This window comes from Mya arenaria, chromosome 4 (assembly GCF_026914265.1).
Source record: "Mya arenaria isolate MELC-2E11 chromosome 4, ASM2691426v1".
Lineage (NCBI taxonomy): Eukaryota > Metazoa > Mollusca > Bivalvia > Myida > Myidae > Mya > Mya arenaria.
Window position 1 is genome coordinate 78,258,996 of NC_069125.1, and position 20,175 is coordinate 78,279,170.

General features: G+C 37.6%; 2 protein-coding genes and 1 non-coding gene across 3 annotated transcripts in view; 2 read left to right on the forward strand and 1 right to left on the reverse strand.

Moving 5' to 3' along the window:
- Window positions 1–1,154: 1,154 nt before the first annotated feature.
- On the forward strand, window positions 1,155–2,829 carry LOC128232205 (uncharacterized). Its single transcript, XM_052945618.1, has one exon. It carries the CDS (start codon window positions 1,275–1,277, stop codon window positions 2,403–2,405), a length of 1,131 nt encoding a protein of 376 aa, XP_052801578.1. The 5' UTR covers window positions 1,155–1,274; the 3' UTR covers window positions 2,406–2,829.
- A 4,376-nt stretch (window positions 2,830–7,205) lies between these two features.
- The window catches only part of LOC128230447 (protein HIRA-like), a 257,743-nt gene continuing 244,773 nt past the window's right edge, over window positions 7,206–20,175 (forward strand). The window contains 1 exon segment of the mRNA XM_052942716.1: window positions 7,206–7,421. Coding sequence (XP_052798676.1) covers window positions 7,382–7,421 — 40 coding nt within the window. The 5' untranslated portion in view covers window positions 7,206–7,381.
- Trnad-guc (transfer RNA aspartic acid (anticodon GUC)) lies at window positions 9,300–9,371 on the reverse strand. The gene has a single exon. It is a non-coding gene; the product is annotated as a tRNA-Asp (tRNA).

Here is a 20,175-nt window from a genome sequence, read left to right on the forward strand (position 1 = left end):
TTGGACATTGGCTCTTTTCCAGTCGAGATATCCTAGTTTAGTTTAATTTACATAAAAGTATCGATAGTTCGGCTTGGCGTATCGATACCGCACCAGCATCGTGTTATAATGTATTGCTATTATTGCACATCCCGAATAATTACATTATGTGATGATACTCGTGATGCGAGGGTTAATAGAGATTTCTTGATCGGTAATCTTTAAACCAAAATGGGTGATTACGACCATGGATTATCAGGATGATCATCAAGTCCTGTGTTGATCATATACCACATTTTAGCCTAAATTTTTATAATTATTGGAACTACTTTTAAGCACACTCACCCATAGTCGCGTATGTGTTAATCCGATCTTGTCATTGTTCAGTTTAATTTCGTCCCGTCCAGACGTCTAGTATTTGGCTTAAAAAAACATCCCTCCCTCCCTTATCATTATTACTATTATTATTTTGTTTGTGTTAGTTTGCAACTTATATGTGATATTAAATGCCTTGTTAAATATATTACGGGCAGTTGGCCGCGACGTTGTTTTTTTTTTTATTTCTGTCTAATGACTGTATAATGATTAGATTACCGGCGCCGTGGCCATTTTCGGCAAATTATTATTTATTTATTTATTAAATGGTATTCAAAGTCTTGTATTTTTGTTTTGGAGAAACGATTAATTTATTGAGCATCATGAGTGAAGACATTTAAATGAGTGAGTCAAATGCTCAATTACATTCCATAACACTGACTGGCACACCTTCCCTTCATTAATGTGACGCGTACATGCTTGTGGTCGTCCGTGTGCTATGGACACAATTCTTGTTTACCTGTATTAGTTTCCTTACGTGGTATTGCAATGGTATTGCACGGTATTTGTTCCAAGTTATTAATAATTACTATTTAAACTGTTGGAAAAACCTTACACGATGATAAATAATAAGGATAAAGGAGGACAGCTTTGCATTGCGGACAAACTTAATGAATTATATTCATGTAGGAGTTCATTTAGACAGATAAGTTAAACGGAGTATTACATTGTTATCTTCCTTCACGTTTATCATGTATCATATTTGCTTTACACACAAAGGCAGTTACGTATAATCTTCCTTTACTATATTTACTTCTATTTATTTCACAACGTATTGGGTTTTTCCTCACTGGGATTCGGCCAAAATAAGATCGATTTACTGCGCATTTAACAAGCTGTTTATTTACTCTTAGTATTCAGTAGAAATAAAAAGACTGGCATAACTTGGTATTTATTGAAGTTTCTAATATATTTTAAAGATGATAACGCGGAGGAAAAGAAAGCAAGACAGTGTTTACAGATACGCTTTGAATGATTCACCGGAAAGGTTTAAAAAGATGAAAGAGGAAATAAAAGATCTCACATTTACAGAAGAGCCTGAGGAAATGATAAAAGTTTTGGATCTAGCATTTGTGATGGATTGCACGGGTAGTATGTCATCTTATATAGAAGAGGCAAGAACCAACATCCGGGACATTGTAGAAGAGATAGTGACCGTGGAGAGCACGGACGTCCGGCTGGCGCTGGTGGAATACCGGGACCATCCGCCACAGGAAAGCTCGTTCGTCACCAGAACACATGATTTCACTGACTCCGTAGCCACTATGAAGGGCTGGCTGGACCTGAGCCGCGCCAATGGGGGAGGGGACTCACCCGAGGCTGTCGCAGACGCACTTGACGACTTGCTTAATCTTAGCTGGCAGAACGACAGTATAAAGATAGCAGTTATGATATCTGATGCCCCGCCACATGGACTGTCCGTTCCCGATGGATTTCCGGACGGATGTCCGTGTGGAATAGATCCTATTCAAACGGCAATAAGACTGGCTAAACGCGATGTTACATTGTATGTTGTTGGATGCGAGCCATCAATAACACCATTTGTCGATTTTTTTATGGCTTTGGCCTTCATAACCGGCGGACAATATGTCCGGCTCGGTCGAGCAGACCTGCTCATGCCAGTAATCGTCGGTGGAGCTCAGGAGGAGATTTCTTTGAAGACACTTTCAAACGAAGTTGAGCGTGAACTGCGTGCACGACGAGAGGCGGGGGAGGACGTCCATGTTGAAGCGTACACGCGCGAGCTGCACGGCCGTTGGACTTCACGGGGAAAGCGGGTCCGCCAGCTGCAGTGTAACAATGTTGAACTCGCATCTGTTTCCGAAAGGGCCAAACAGTTCTCCAAGTTGGCGACCTTATCCGACATAAAAAAGGTATTTAAACCGCAACAGAGCTCAGGTAGCACATCCGGTTGTTTATTCGGGCGAGCGGTCGGATTCTCGGCGCCAGTCGATTCGTCAACGTCTTCATATGGATCAGCAACTATCGGAGTGTCATTCGGACAAACTTCAAGACTTGTTCAAAAATCTTTGTCAAAATGGAAAACCTGATATTGACCAATTTACATATAGAATACATGTATATCCTTAAAATTACCTAGATGTTTTGCAGATTGTTTCTATAAGTGAAAATGACTGACACACAGCACGCGAGATATTGCAATGTACTGTTTCAGGCACGTCACGAGGGTAGTTAACGAAGTAACTGATTCAATGTTGTCAACGACAACATTCAATAACTAGCGCGCGTCTAAGACAGTAACGTTGTAATGTATCCGCGTGATATTTATTTATTTTTTTAATACTGATAACCAATAGCAGTTGAATCAACTTAGTTTGTTCTTTACATTTTTTTCGATTTAAATGTAATATAATGGCGTATCATTTAGGTATTTTCACAAATCATGTTTTGTCAAATGCTCCTTTAAGATGGATAAACTGGTTAAATGTTTGAATAAAAATAATATAAAAAATATTATCACTCAAATCTACACTCGATTTTCTGGACGTTTTTTTTACCTTAGGCTTTGAACTATTTGAAGGTTGTGGCTTCATTTTCCGAACAAAATTCAATTTTTGCAAAACTTAAAAAATCGTTAATCAAAAGGGCATGTTCAGCAAAATACCACAGATATATCGTTTATGTTCTCTGCGATTGGTTTACATCGTTACCGCTAGATTGTTGTGTTCCAATTTTGGTCAGTTTTGATGACTATTTATTAGCATACCACTACCTCAATATGACGCGTTTTTAAGTTTGATATATGGTTGAAGCACCGTATTGACATTAACTCCAGCGCAGTTGAATAATATTTACGATAAAGGGACGATTTTTCAACTAACCCTTCTGATTAAAAATGCGTCTTTTATTTATTTATTTTTTATTTTTATTAACTGCCTTTCTCTAATAGGCTTCTTTTATTTCGAAACGTCTCACTTCCATCGGCAAAAAATAAACTAATGCATTTTTCGGGAGATGGGGTCACGTGTATCTGAAATTTCCAACGCTGAAAGTTGACCTTTTAGTTCTTCAATGTCACGCCTTAATCGCCTGGCCTCAGAAGATTTACGACGCTCCTCAACCAAACGTTGGAGGGTAGCCCTTTCTTTCTTCAGAGATTCAATGTCCTGCGGAATAGGCTTCTGTCTGGGGCTCAACAATTCCAAGTCCCTTTTTAAAATATCCTCCTCACGTTCCAACTCCGAAATTTGTTCGTCCAGCGACGAGGGCCTCTTCGAACGCGAAGTTTTCGGCCGAGCTCTCGAATCCGCCATGGATAAAAATATTAGACGACCGTCCCCGCGAATTTTAACAATTAATGTGAGCGCCAAATACAGGTAATCAAGCGTAGAATTACCGAAAAGGAATGAAAGGGATTAGAGGTACAAGAGTTAACTCCCTTATAATTAAGATTTTTGAAGCAAAAATTGCAAATGCATTTTTCGGACCAAATAATATATTTATGTATAGCATATGGTTATAATAGTGAGAATTAATGCTGGTTATAATGAATATGGGTAGCCTATTTAAGAAAATTTAATATGAAAATTATACGAAATATGAAAATACTTTATTTAGTCATTGACTGTATACTGTATATTGAAAAGCTTAGAAAATTTGGAAACATCTCAGTATATTTATAAAAAATATATAATTTATGAATATTCAAACTTATGAAGTACGTGATGAAATTTATGAACTTATTGCGAATGGATAACATTGTAACGTTCCACTGTAGGCGGGAGTGCGTTCGTAGTGCGAAGATGTATACTTGATGAAATGCAAGTTGGCATAACCAGGTCTCCGTGTCGTAGTAGAAATTGGATTTTTCTTCTTTTTGAAATACTTGATATATTGTGTTTTTTTCTTTGTTTTTTTAATAATCATTGAAATAAGTTCGGGTTAATATGTACCTAAATTACCCCATTTAAAGAATCACAATATAGGTCGATGGATAAATTATATTTTAACGCATTATTAATATGTTTAACTCATTGAACTTCAATGATAAAACAAAATGGCGCATGATTTGTGTACAAATATAAGGATCTATCACGAGTCGTCATAATTTTAATATAATACACAATTTTATTCAACGAGTCCATGGCACATGTCATTACGCGAGCCTTTTACGAGCGTAACTTATATATTTCTTGGGCGAAATGAATACAATTGTTTATTATATGATGAAGAATGTCAGATTCTTTTTTTATCATATGTATTTCGTCCAGTAAAACATAGCAAGAACATCACCAGCCCTGGGTGAGCCGAATACCACAAAGCAATATACCATGAAGACACGCGCTACATGAATTGCAGAAATGTAGTACCCGGAATATTTCAAAACCACTGTTACATCCGATCGTTTTAATTTTGTTTATACGTCAGATGTAATAGTTAGATAACCTTGAGAATGAGCGGAGATGGCGGAGCGGAAGCATACTTTAGAATACAACCTACATTTGCAGCCAGTGAAAATGCAGATAGGCAATCATTAAACCTAACTGGGCAGGACACATGTATACGCATTAGTGGTGCCGTTTAGATTTTTTTAAGAATCTCACTTATCAATAGTTTTTTTTGCATACAGCAATACTGTGCTAAAAACATTCAATGTGATTCTTATCGGCGGTTTTGTCACACTTGGCCAGGTTTTTATTTGATGGAATTTAGACAACAAAATTTGCAATTTGTCTACACTCTTCTTTTTACGTACGGCATCAGTACCCCCATCCCGGTAGGGCAATCCATTGTATGTGAATGATTATTTGTGTAGCCCGGACCAGTAAGATTGCCATATTTTACCGACTGTCGAAAACCTTGTCGATTTCCGAGCCAATTTTAAGGTCAACAAATACCAAGAAGTACGGACACAATCAGAATAACATTAATATAAACTATGTACACCGTACTGTGCAATCAAGATCTCCATTTCCTCACGGACCATAAAATTTATGTGGAACAACCAGCGCACATCTGAAGTAATTGATGGAACTGACTTCCATTCCAATGTTTTCCCAGAAAATATAAGTTCCGACCAATGATTGGGCTTTGACGGTGTAATCCGCCTTGTATTGTACATATAGCTGGCTGTGCACCTGGTCAAATAGTCCCAAAGTCAAATAGCCCCCAAGTCAAAACACCCCCATTTTGGTCAAATAGCCCCCAAAATTTTGGTCAAATAGCCCCCACTGTTTTTTAATTTGAAATTATATTTGAAGGTAGGTTGTAATATTTTTAAGATATATTGCATTGACATAATTGCTAATCAAACATTTATAACCTGATTTCAAGACAAAACATTTTTTGACAAAATGTTATAAAATATATTAAAAATAATTTGCACATATGACTATAAGACTTATGAATTAGAGAAGGTAGGGCTCCTCATTATTACATTGGGCAATAATTGTATAAATGTGATGCGCATATGTTTGAAACATAAATAATATGCTTAAATAGTAATTAATTATGCACAATATGAATAATGTTTGCTAAGCCCCATTATAGATTTGTACTCGTACTCTTTTTGTCATAAATTTGTGAAATGAGTTAAAAAAATATAAACATAAAATACACTTGCTTGCTTTTATCTATTAGTTTTACTTTGTAATGATGCTTTATAGTATACAAGTACAGATTAGTCTATCTATTAGAGTAAAGTCTACAGGGTGTATAAAGAAAAAAGTTGAATTTGAAAATTATGTAATACATACACCATACCAATTTTAAATATGTGATTATATTTAGAACAAGAAATAATAAATTGACAGTTGAAATTGGAAGCTGGACTTGTGTCAAGTATAGTAATAGAAAATGAGAATTTCATCGTCTGTTTTTATATAAGGAATTTTATAATATACGAAACGCAGTATAAATACTAAGATAGTAAATACAGACTAGTCTCGTTCTCAATATTGTGTCATATATATTATATCAAAAATCTTCTTGTCATGAAGTGTGACATAAGATAAATTTAATAAAATTGAAACTTGATAATAAATACTATTAATAAACAAATAACCTAATTAAATTTTATCCAAATGACTTGAATTATTTATTTATATAAATAAACATTTTCCTTGTGTGTTAATGTATATTGTATTGTACAATGCAAATAGTTTTACCATACAGAATAAATGTGTATTTAAAAGATATGAAATAAATATGTGAAGAATACAATGTGCAAATTATTTCAAAAATAAAAATGTTAAATTGTATATCTTTTATGTTCCTTTAATTTTGATGAGTTATCAATATTAATAAAAAGAAAAACAATAAAAACATATGGCTTAGAAACATTTAAAATGTAGATATGATATATTATTTATAAGTAATATTTTATAAAGTTTGTTATTCTTACTTGGTTAAATTGTCAGATTTATCAATACTGTACAGTACTGTATACAAATAATGTTGGTTGCACTTTATTTTGTAAAATTAGAGGTTTAAAAATGTTTTGGCATAAGTATGAATACAAACATATAAAAACATAAAAAGTGGGGGCGTTTTTTTTTTTTTTTTTTTTTTTTTTGGGGGGGGGGCTATTTGACCAATTTTAACATGTGAGTGGGGGTATTTGACCAAAATGGGGGCTATTTGACTTTGGTCTATTTGACTAGGAAGCGCTGGCTGATATATTTCTGGTGTTATTCTTTTATTACCCGCTTACTTCGAACTATATACTTTTTCTTGCCATGAATCCACCCTTTAGAACACAGGTCTAGTGTGACTGCATGAGTACTGAGTTACCTGAGTAAACCTACAAGTGCTGGAAAGGGAAAGTAACTGCAGCGTTAAAGTGTAAATGTACTCATTTGGCCAGTTTTTCGTTGGGGTTAAATGAACAACCTTGACCATGCATTAGGTTCATTTCGCGCAGATTCTGAAATAATTTATTATGTTTCTGTCTTTCAATAATGATTGCGGTTTTGTTTCGAATTAATTGGCATGCTGCCTGAGGCTTTATTTAAGTTAACAACTACTTTATGACACGTCATAGACGGTCCAGACAGGATTAAGAAGTATGCGGCTTGTGAAACCTGCTTGGGTGAACCACAAAGATGGTAATGTTTATGACTCTGTATCAATATTTTTTTCCTATGGGGTGGGACTGGGGTGTGAGACTTTGGCAGGTTTGATGAGGTATCCATTAATTAATTTGACTAGCTTACCTTTAGTACAGTATATATCCAAATAATTGTACGTTTACGGAATTTTTTTTACGTTTTTTGATATGGCAAATCCTTCACGTACAAATTGTTTAGTATCAAAAGTGGGTAGTTTTTCCGATCGGGATTCCGGGTTAAAGCATTTAAAATTTAAAAAATATCATAAAAACAAGAAATATTACCAGATTATGTTATTTTATATCAGTTCCTAGTCCAAATAATTGTACGTTTACGGATTTTTTTACGTTTTTTGATATGGCAAATCCTTCACATACAAATTGTTTAGTATCAAAAGTGGGTAGTTATTCCGATCAGGATTCCGGGTTAAAGCATTTAATATCTAAAAAATATCATAAAAACAAGAAATATTACCAGATTAAGTTATTTTATATCAGTTCCATACATAAAAATGGCGTATCCTACGAATAATTATGAGTTTGACGAGTTTTTTTCATTTCTTGCTGTCCGGGTTAAAGCATTTAACATCTAAAAAATATCATAAAAACAAGAAATATTACCAGATTAAGTTATTTTATACGAGTTCCATACTTAAAAATGTCGTATACTACGAATAATTATGAGTTTGACGTGTTTTTTTATTTCTTGCTGTCAAAACATAGCGATATATACATGAAGGGCACCAGCAAGGCTTCAGGGCACAATTTTTAAACAATCGGAACATTTCGGCCATGGCCGAGTTGTTACAATTGTATTTACAAGGTCTATCTCGAAGCTTGTCGGAGGTGGCCGAGTTATTACGATTGGGTTGAGTTGTTCCGCTTGGCATAATTGTTGTCTGTGTCAGTCAACTTTCGTTTTATTGGAAAGGTAAATAATGTGTTTTAATGCATTAAATGCTTGTTTTGTGCAAAATAACTTTTCACTTACACATGTACATGGTAAAATATGAATATAAACCTTTACAATCAATTTAAACCATAAAATACTTCACTTAATACAATTTCAATATTTTTCAAAACAAACCCGTTTAGACGTTAGGGATTGGATGAATCCCGTATAACATGTCTATAATTTTAGACTAATATTATATATGTGTAGCAAGGTGCATATTTCAGTATTTTATTAGTTTGTGTGTTTGGTATGGTTCTATATCGTATATCGTTTTGTATTGTTTGTGTATCGTCGTGTTTAGTGTTGTGCTACGTAGTTATTGTCCTCTGTGCGTTACTGTCCGTCTATGTCCGTCAATGTCCGTCTATGTCCGAGTGCATCAGAGCGTGAATACTGGTTATGCGAGTTTGTCTAAATTTATAGAGTGATTGATTGGTTCATAATGCCTTTTCCCCTTTTTCCCGCTTCATTGCACACGCCCTTATTTATATATACACATATATCATTCCGTTCTGAATCATCATCGACGCAAGTCAAGATTTCAATTGTAACAGTTGTTACTATTTATTTAATATTCGCTCTTATCATTGAGCTGAAATATTCTTACTTATTTAATATTCGCTCTTATCTTTGAGCTCAAATATTCATTCATATTTAATTATTATTTAGACGTGCCTGGTAAGTTTATTGCTCATAGTTCTTAGAATGTTTTATGTATTTAACCGCGAGTCTCCCTTGATATATTTACCGATCACTGTCCATTGTCTTTGTATTTGGTGTTATTAATAATATGATTATGTTAGCATATACTTTTATATGTTTTATTATATGTTTTAGGTTTCGTTCGACTACGTATAAATAAATAATATTCGAACTCCGAAGTTGAGTGGTTTTGTCTTGGGACACCCACACTACAAATGGCTCCCCGACGGGGAATCGAACCCCGGTCTCCCGCGTGACAGGCGGGGATACTTACCACTATACTATCGAGGATACTACAAATGGCTCCCCGATCGAGGTTGGCGTAGTCCAGAGCCAGGCCGTCGTGTCCTCCAGACCAGACGTTGAGGAGATTTTGTCTGCGTTTTGACGCCCAGAAGAGGTCGAGAAGCCCAGCATATCCGCCGGCACCTCCGTATTGGTATACCTCCCCGTCCCTTTCCCCACCCATCCTCCCTGATCGTGCAATATACCCCCCAGTCCTTTCCCCCACCCATCCTCCCTGATCGTGTAGTATATTTCGCGAGAGACTCTAATCCTGTTTTATTTACATTTTATCTGTCAAATTTGACAGTTATCAGCTGATCGCGTGTCACGTGACAGAAGAGGAGCACCGCGTATGGATTTCTGTGTGTTTTGTCTGTGATATATGTGTTATTTGTAATTGTGGATTGTATTTTTGTGTGTGTGTGATTTTTTTCGTTGAACCGTGAGTACCCTTATTTTATACATAACTTTGTAAGTTTTTGATATTTTGGCTGTAACAATTTTTTTCCTTTTGAGTAAACCGGCTAGTTGACATTTATAAAGTGAAAATAGCGTGACCTAGATTTTTTTGGATTACTTTTTGGATTTATTGCTTTATTTACGGTAAGAGTACATATATTTTTGGTTTATTTCATTTCATTTGGTATTGATTTTGTCTGTCTTGCTTGAAATTGTAACTGTCATTTTGTACTTTGTCAGTCATTTTCATTTGTGACATAATTTCACGACCCGGTATTTGTTTTGACAGTTAATTTTGACAGCTAAATTCATATGTTTAATTAATTGTACACACGGCTCCTTTTGAATTGCTTATCTATTGACTGTGCTTTAAATGTTTTGTTTCGTGTAAACTTGCTTGCTTTACTTGTGTCATAGATTAGTATTTCTGTGCCTTATTTGCTTCATTATTTTCATTTTGCTGGGTTATTGTGATCTTGCCTGGCTTCTGCATATATTTTGGTTGCATACATTGCTTTGCTTAATTTTACACGCTTACAATTAATTTATACATGCTTTAGACTTAGTTTAGCACGTTAGTTTAGATCATATTTATCATTATAAAACTTAAGTGTATTTATTATTGTGTTTTCCATCCTTCACACATATTACACATATAAATTTAAACTACACATATACACATTACCCCTGCTTTAACCCATCCCAAATTTCCCCTTGCATGACCGGTTAAGTGTGCTTGGCAAGTTACTGTATTCATTTGCATAGTTGTTTGTTTATTTGTTTCTTGTGTGTTTCTGTGTTCTTTGTTTCTGTGTTCTTTGTACATTATATGTTTCATATTTTGACCTGTCAGACTAGGTTATAAATATTTGCCCTTTTTCATATAATTTTCCTACTTTATTTCCAGATTTCCCTGTGATTATTTACATTTCAGAGTGTGATCTCACAGTTTTGATTAATTTGAGATTTTGAAATCATTTTATTAAGTTTTGCTCCACACACAATTGAGTACTTTAATTATTTATTGTTCATAGTAACTGTGTGAATATAGCTAAACCAGGTGTATTTATGGTAGTTGTGTCATAGCTTAAATAGAAATAGTTATATAAATAAACTTGGTAGCCTACTAGAATATTTAGGGAACACCTTTTGACCCTATTTGACCCTGAACTTGTTTAAACCTAGACTGGTCCCCGGCCATTAAACTTATCACTTGTATTATTTATACTTTTTAACGGATCTGTCCTTTGCTTTGTCTTTGGCCTTTACATTTAATTTCATAAATTTAATTAAAATTCATTTATTTGTCATTTGAATTAAAGTTTAACATTCACATAAATCAATAGGATAAGTTCAATTTTTTTATTTCAATAAATCAACTTTGAAATTTATTTTCATCATAATTAATTAGACTTAATTTACACACATTAAAATTTAATTACACATACAGTACACATATAGTTTTACACATCCGTTGATATATTTTTTTTTAATTGAAGATATACATTGGCATTTATTAATAATTCACTGGTGAGCATAGCACATTGTGATCACTAATACACTCATAGTCACACACAGTGTAGTGGATCATAGCCGCTTTCTGTTTTATTAATCTATTTTTGTTTTATTTGCCCTTTCTTTTCTACTGTATTTTCTATACATCATTTCTTCATTCTGGGTTTGTTATACCTTCTGTTGTTGTTGCTTTCTGTCACCATGAGTGACGAAGAAGCCCCCATGTCCGAGGAGAAGCTTGGTGCAGTTGGTGGTGATATGTCATACCCATCTGAAGCTGAAATGTTACAGTTACTGTCCAGCAAGTATAATATTACACCTAAGCTTGCCCCACCCATTTTTGATGTTAAGCCCAAACCTCTTTCAGGTTCTAATGTCAAGCCAAAGCCCCAACCATTGATGTCCCTTTTGACCCAGCCTTCCACGCCCCCATCTCATTTTGCTTTTACACCTTCTTCTTCTATGGCGACTAAGGCACCGAAGATCCCACCGTTCTCTGGTGATGATCCTACGCCTAAGTCAGAGATCAATTTTTATGAGTGGCGCCATGAGGTGCGGTGTCTGAGGAAAGACGCTTCTTTGTCTTCTTCCTTAGTGCTGCAAGCTATCAGGTCTTCATTACGGGGTACAGCTCGTCGTTTACTAGTTTCACTTGGTGAAAATATTACAGTAGACACGGTACTCCGGAAACTTGAAGTGAATTATGGCGAACCTTCTCAAAAGTCTTTATCTATGAAGGAGTTTTTCAATTTGGCTCAAAGACCAGATGAATCTGTCACATCTTTTGGTTGTCGGCTCGAGTCGGCTTTGACGCAAGCTTTTGACAGCGGCCGTATCCCATTGACAAATCGTAATGAACTGCTTTGCGAAAGACTATGGTCTGGTTTGCGCTCAGAGATGTTGCGCACAAACACACGCCACAAGTTAGACGCAGCAGCAGATTATGACGCGTTTCTCCGGGATGTCAGGCAGGTTGATAAAGAGCTGTCCCTTTCTTTACCAAAGTCCAGATCCACCCATGCTTCTAGCCAACAGCAATCTATGCCCCCCAGTTCTCAGCACCCCAACTTTGATAAGAAGCTTTCTGACTTAGAGCAACGGCTCAATTCCCGGATATCTTCTGTCCAGTCTGGTGTTGATAAAAAGTTTTCCACTATTTTACAGCGCCTAGACACTCTCACACTTTCGCCTGATGTTAGTGTACCCCCACCCCAATACATTCCTCCTTTGTTTTCCCCTTCCCAGGCGGCACCTCCCAGACCGCATGGTTACGGCCCTCCGACACCCAATGTATACTCTGGTGGTAACCGTGGTTCTCGCCGTGGTAGAGGTGGTGGCCGCCATTCTTCTTTTGGTCAGTCCCCTAGTCACCCAAACTTTTAGCCGCCCCTGCCAGTGGCCACCCAGGGGTTGGCGCCGTTTTCGGCCAGTCTGTTAGTGTTTCTGATCTTGTTGGTGCGTCCAATACGTCCAATGTTGTCATTGATTCAGTTCCTACTATAGGTCTGATAGACAGTGGTTCCATGGTCACTACTATTAGTGATACTTTCTTTAGGTCTTTGCCTAGTAAGCCTCCTTTGAAGGAATTGTCCGATTTGAATATCGACATAAATGTTACTGTTGCCAATGGTAACAAACTTGCCATTTTTGGGTATATTGAAATCACTCTGGCTGTTCCTGATTTGAATTTTGAACTTGATGTTCCAGTACTTGTAGTTCCCGACACTGGCAGTCATCCGGTGATTGTGGGCACCAATATCATTAGACGTTGTAAGTCAGCGTCTGCTGCACCCGCCCGTCCATTGCCTGATTCTTGGCAATCAGCCTTTGATGCCCTAGTCTGTGAACCTATTACAGAAAAGTCTACTAATGAGCATACTGTAGAACTTGGTCCTTATGAGTCTGTTACCCTTAACGGAATTGCCAGAGGTCTTAAACATGATGTTCAGAAGATTGTTACTGAGAACATTTCTCCTGATAGCCCATACCTTGTTAGACCCCATGTTTTGAAGGCCCCTCACCATGGTAATTATGTCAAGGTCCCTGTTAGATTGTGCAACATGACTGCCAAACCCGTCTTTATCCGGCCAAAGTCAGACATATGTGTTATAGACGAGGTCAAGGTCATTGATAATCTTGCTTCTTCACTTCCTCCTTCCTCTTCTTCTAGTCTTGACCCAGTTGACGATCTTGGTGTCAAAATCGACATCGATAACTTGTCACCAGATCAGATTCTGCGGGTTCGCCAAGTACTTGGTAATTGGCGTCATATCTTTTCTACCGGCCCTACTGATCTTGGCTGTTCCAATATCGTCAAACATAAGATAGTTCTTACCAATGACACGCCCTTTAAGCAACCATACCGCAAGATTCCACCAGGAATGTATGAGGAGGTACGACAGCATCTTAAAGATATGCTTGACTGCGGTGCGATTCGCGAAAGTGATAGCCCGTACTCCTCTAATGTAGTTCTTGTGCGAAAGAAAGACGGCTCATTGCGTTTTTGTCTGGATTTCCGTATGTTGAATTCCAGGACACGTAAGGACGCCTATATGCTGCCAAGGTTCGATGATACCGTCGACACTTTGGTAGGTTCCAAGTTCTTCTCCAAACTAGACTTACGCTCAGGTTACTGGCAAGTCGAAATGGAAGAAGAAGACAAGCACAAGACCGCATTTTCTGTAGGCAATCTTGGCTTCTTTGAGTGCAACTGAATGCCTTTCGGTCTGACGAACAGTGGCGCTACATTTCAGCGTCTTATGGAGAAATGTATGGGCGATTTAAACCTCAGAGAATGTCTTGTTTTCATTGACGATATCCTTATCTTCTCTGACTCTTTCGAAGAACATTTGTCCCGTCTCGAATCTGTTTTTCAACGCCTCCATTCTCATGGTCTTAAACTAAAAGGCTCAAAATGCGAGTTCTTTAAGTCGTCAGTTACCTACCTTGGCCATGTTATCTCGGCCAATGGTATTTCCACTGACCCGGACAAGACATCTGCAATTTCTGATTGGCCCGTCCCTAAGAATGTCCAGGAGTTGCGTAGTTTTTTAGGGACTGCTGGTTTCTACCGTAGGTTTATACAGGGTTACTCTAAGATAGCCCATCCCCTTAACCAACTCCTCGAAGGGCACGGTTCCACCAAGTCTTCTAAGAAGTCTAGGAAATCTAAAAGAAATTCCCCAGCCCCGTGGTCCTGGTCTGACGCCCAGCAACATTCTTTTGATCTTTTAAAGACTAAACTTACTTCTTCTCCCGTCCTAGCTTTCGCTGACTTCAGTAAACCCTTCATCGTCCATACAGACGCGTGTGGGACCGGTTTAGGCGCAGTTCTTTTACAGGAGCAGGAAGGCGAGGAGAAGGTGATTGCTTATGCGAGCCGAGGTCTTCGGGCAGGTGAGCGGAATTACCCTGCTCATAAGCTAGAATTCCTCGCACTCAAATGGGCTGTCACCGACAAGTTCCACGACTATTTGTTTGGTAACACCTTCACTGTTTTCACGGACAACAATCCATTGACCTATGTTTTGGCGTCTGCGAAGCTTGACGCGACAGGTCACCGCTGGGTGGCGGCCTTGTCTGCGTACAACTTCGATATTGTTTACAAGTCCGGCAAATCTAATAACGACTGTGATGGTTTGAGTCGTAAGCCACAGATGTTTTCTGAAGCTGTCAAAGCTATTTGTCTGGCAGCTACTACTTCTTTTGCTGCTGTTGAGAGTCTTTCTTGTGATAGTGACGCAGTCCTTGGAGATGATATTTTTTCAGATACTGTCCCAGTTAATCCTGTCGATTGGGTGCAGGAGCAGGCCAAGGATGCTGATGTTTCCAGAGTTGTTTCCATCCTGCGGTCCGGTTCTCGGCCGAGGGGGGAGGAGTTGTCTCGAGAAGTCCGTTGTCTACTCCGTGATCTTTCATCTCTTTCTCTTGATAATGGTATTCTTTACAGAACCGCTACCGTGGATGGTGAGCAGGTCCGTCAGTTAGTTGTTCCTGCTGCTTACAGATCTGTTGCTTTTCGTGGTATCCACCATGATGTCGGTCATCCTGGCGGCGACAAGACTCTATGGCTCGCCCGCCAACGCTTCTTTTGGCCTGGTATGGAATCCTTTATTAAGGATCATGTTTCTTCCTGTCTATCTTGTGTCTGTAGGAAGACGCCTGTGGTACCGCGCGCAGAACTCGTACCCATCAACACCACAACCCCGATGCAGCTTGTATGCATGGATTTCTTGAAGCTCGAGAGGTCCAAGGGTGGGTACGAGGATGTCCTTGTCATAACGGACCACTTCACTCGTTATGCTAAGGCGATTCCATGTCGCAACCAAAAAGCGACTACCACCGCCAAGGCCCTATATGAGCACTTTATTGTGCATTACAGTTTTCCCGAGCAATTGCATTCTGATCAAGGGCGTAATTTTGAGTCCAAGGTTATTAAGGAGTTATGTACTCTTGCGAATGTCCGCAAAACGCGCACTACACCTTTTCACCCTATGGGTAATCCTTCTGCGGAACGTTTTAACCGCACTCTTTTACGTATGCTTGGCACGCTTAACGATGATCTTAAGGCCAACTGGAAAGATTATCTTCCAGCCCTTGTTCAAGCTTACAACGCAACTAAAAGTTCTTCTACAGGTTTCTCCCCGCATTTCCTGATGTTTGGTTGGCATCCCCGTTTATCCGTTGACGCTTTTATGGGCACCAGTCCGGGTAACCTTGCTGACTCTAATTATTCCAGCTACGCCGCAAGGTTACAGAAACGTATGCACTATGCATACAAGGTTGCCAGAGAAGCCGCACAAAAGCGAGCCAGCCAGAACAAGGCCCACTATGACCGTCGTGTTCACGAGAATAAGCTTGTCGTTGGTGATATCGTTTTGGTCAGGAATGTCAACCTCCAGGGAAGGCAGAAGCTCGCCATCCGATGGGAACTTAGCCCCTACGTTATCGTAGACGTTCCGTACGATGGTCAGCCGGTGTACAAGGTTCGCCTGGAGTCCGGCAACGGACCTGTAAGAACATTACACCGGAACATGCTTCTCCCTTTTCAGTCAATTCACCTGCACCTCAACCTGTCCCAAAAGCCAGACCGAGGACCAGAGCAGCCCCTACTGACGAGGAGTATGATGGGGACACTAGCTCGGAAGAGTCAAGTTCCTCCGCTGTCTATATCATCCCTCAGCGTCGAGGTCTTCGTCGTTTAAGTCCTTCTCAACCGGCCAAATGTGTCAATTCTTTAGCCCCGTCCTCTCCTGTCCATACCCCTCATATTGTCGCTCCACCTACGCCCAGTCCTGTCCCGTCCTTAAGTACTTCTGATCCAGTTATTTCTAGACTTAGTCCGAGTCCTGTTACTCCCATACCCGTGCCCAGGCCGCGACGTACTAAACGCCCACCTGATAGGTATGGCGAGTGGGCTTATCAGCAAACAGCTGAATTCTTTGTTTGAGTTTAAGTAGATTGAGTAGGCTTATGTATGAGTTGTACTGCTCTCATTATAGCATTTCAGGTAGTTTTCACAACAATATTAGTAGTTTTATTATTATAGTGCAGTGTACTATGGTTTTACCCATTATAATATTCATATTGCGTTTTCATTGCGAAGCGACTGCTGCCCTTTGTGACTTATATGTATTAACAGTTGTATCTGTTTGAGATATACTCTATTGTATTTGCCACATCCTTTGTCTCATGTTTTATAAACAATACTTAAGCCTTTGCTATACATTATGAGATTTTATTTTTCTCGTAATATTATTTGAATACAATATCGTTGACACTTAATATTGATATCTATCATATTTCATTTCCTTGAGATAAAGTTCTTTACTCTCTTTACTCTCTTTACCCGGAAAGTATGTTTCCTGAATGTAGGGTACATTCCAACTAGGAGGGGGAGTATGTAGCAAGGTGCATATTTCAGTATTTTATTAGTTTGTGTGTTTGGTATGGTTCTATATCGTATATCGTTTTGTATTGTTTGTGTATCGTCGTGTTTAGTGTTGTGCTACGTAGTTATTGTCCTCTGTGCGTTACTGTCCGTCTATGTCCGTCAATGTCCGTCTATGTCCGAGTGCGTCAGAGCGTGAATACTGGTTATGCGAGTTTGTCTAAATTTATAGAGTGATTGATTGGTTCATAATGCCTTTTCCCCTTTTTCCCGCTTCATTGCACACGCCCTTATTTATATATACACATATATCATTCCGTTCTGAATCATCATCGACGCAAGTCAAGATTTCAATTGTAACAGTTGTTACTATTTATTTAATATTCGCTCTTATCATTGAGCTGAAATATTCTTACTTATTTAATATTCGCTCTTATCTTTGAGCTCAAATATTCATTCATATTTAATTATTATTTAGACGTGCCTGGTAAGTTTATTGCTCATAGTTCTTAGAATGTTTTATGTATTTAACCGCGAAGTCTCCCTTGATATATTTACCGATCACTGTCCATTGTCTTTGTATTTGGTGTTATTAATAATATGATTATGTTAGCATATACTTTTATATGTTTTATTATATGTTTTAGGTTTCGTTCGACTACGTATAAATAAATAATATTCGAACTCCGAAGTTGAGTGGTTTTGTCTTGGGACACCCACACTACATATGCTTATCAAATATTGCTCTCCCTGAGCCATTTTCTGACCACTGTTCCCAAAAGTGTTATGGTGATACATGATACAAGAATCTTTATTTAAAGTCGGGTATGTGTTAACAAGAAACAATAGCTCAATAAGCTATTTTCCGACATGAATAACAAACAAACATAACATATCAAATAACTGTTAACAATGAGCTTGTGATTATGTTAAAATGAACACATTTTGGAGCATGCACACAAATAGGAAAATTGGATTAGAGCATCAAGAACAGCGATACTTCAACAAGTTTTCCCAGCTGTAAGGCCAGTCCACATGGGTATGGTTCATCTAGTTGATATATACCTGTAAAATGGTTAGTTGTTTCAAAATTATAACTTAAAGGGTAACCATATACATTGAAATAGCAAAATTGTAAGTAGCAAAATATACAAGGGAATAACAGCTTTGTACATTGATGTGTAGTTCGTAAAATTTAAAACTTATAATAAATCTAGCTTGATAGGAAAAATCTTTTTGGTGTTATCTTCTGAGTAAGCATTTAAGGTTTTAAACTACATATTGAAAAGCAATTGAAAAAAAACTGACTATAAAAACGGTAGGGTCGGCGCCTATACCGTAAGTAGGGTCGATAACCCGAACCAAATGTTGTTGTTTTTTAGGCCTAATTAGTAGGGATGGCAACGAGTACTCGAGTACTCGATAGAATGTCCGAGTACTCGAGTACCAAATCACTACTCGAGTACTCGGAAAAATAAATAAAAAAATCTATAAAAATCACCAAATACATGATTTACAGACAAAATATCAGATCTGGTTAGTTGCCAAGAGGTCAATTTACGGTCCCTCTAATCCCGGCTGTGTACAATCAATTAGTTGACAGTTGTTGTGATAGTTGCAAACTGTCAACAAAGGACCCCTATTTCAAATTAGCATGATGTCAATTAGCGAAGTTTTGATAGCGGTACTTTCACCTATACAATTCTATTGTATACCAATTAGAGACCTTTCACCAAACAATGGACGCTAACGAGTGAAAGAGTATCGAGAATTGATTTCTTAATGGGCGTATTTTAACTATTTTTGCAATGGTTATCACAATTGATTGGTTGATATTTTAAATCAAGAATTATGAATATTAATGAGGTAAACAACAATTACACAGTACAAAAAACTGTAATTTAAAAAAAATAAGTTGTAGAGTAAACAACTGAACTTCCTATTGAATTTCGTTCACTATTTTTATGTATGCTATTATATTTCGTTCATTGTAATTCTGATTGTTGTTGGTTTCTGCAGTGCAAACTTGTATAAAATGAAACGAATAAGACAAATTAAAAGCCTGAAACAGCATTTGTTTTCTTTTTATATAATTTTTTGTTAAATTACGTAATGAAAGTTTACTCTAAAGGTGAAAATGACCAATAATACGACCAACGCCCAATATACGTCATTAACGATACATGTATACACAATCTTGTCTTTGCAAACACATAATCAATTTTTCAGAGTAATCGAGTACCCGAGTACTCGATCAAACGATTGTCCGAGTACTCAAGTATTAATTTTACTACTCGTTGCCATCCCTACTTATTAGATATTAGCCCATGTAATTTAATTTAATAAGTTGTTATTTTAATCAAAGAATGCCATATCTTGTCCAGTGGGAGTAAGACCAGGGTTCCCGCTGGCGATCGCCATTGTCGCCATTTGCGACAAAATCGCAAAAGTGGCGACAACTTTTCAAATTTGGCGAATTTATGGCGACAACGATTTTTTTCTAAAATATTTTCTTAAAATGACGTAAGTGGTGACCATGCATGATAATCGATTCTGTCACTGTCATAAATCAAGCGCATCTGATGGTGCGACAACAAAAATTAATCCGATAATTAAAGCAAGCAGTCACGGCCCAGTCAACACCTCGCTAATTATTGCAGAATTTTATTGCTTTCACGGATAAACAATGACATCCTTTAACTGTTATGTCTCTTATTAGCAAACAATTTTAATATTTAGCTCAACAGCCTTGTTGTTGCGTAATTATCGTGTTAGTTTTAAATATGCAAATCGTAGAATTTTATGTTGTCGGAAAGACACTTGATATGCAAATTTCGTAATGACGTTTACGCGCTAAAAATAGACTTGCTTTCGGTTTTGTCACAATTTGTAATTGCTATAAATGCAGCATTCTAAGAGTTCAAAAAGTGTCAAAAAGATTAACAG

Coding starts and splice junctions, on each gene's coding strand:
- LOC128232205 (XM_052945618.1), top strand. CDS start 1,275: ATGATAACGCGGAGGAAAAGAAAGCAAGACAGTGTTTACAGATACGCT.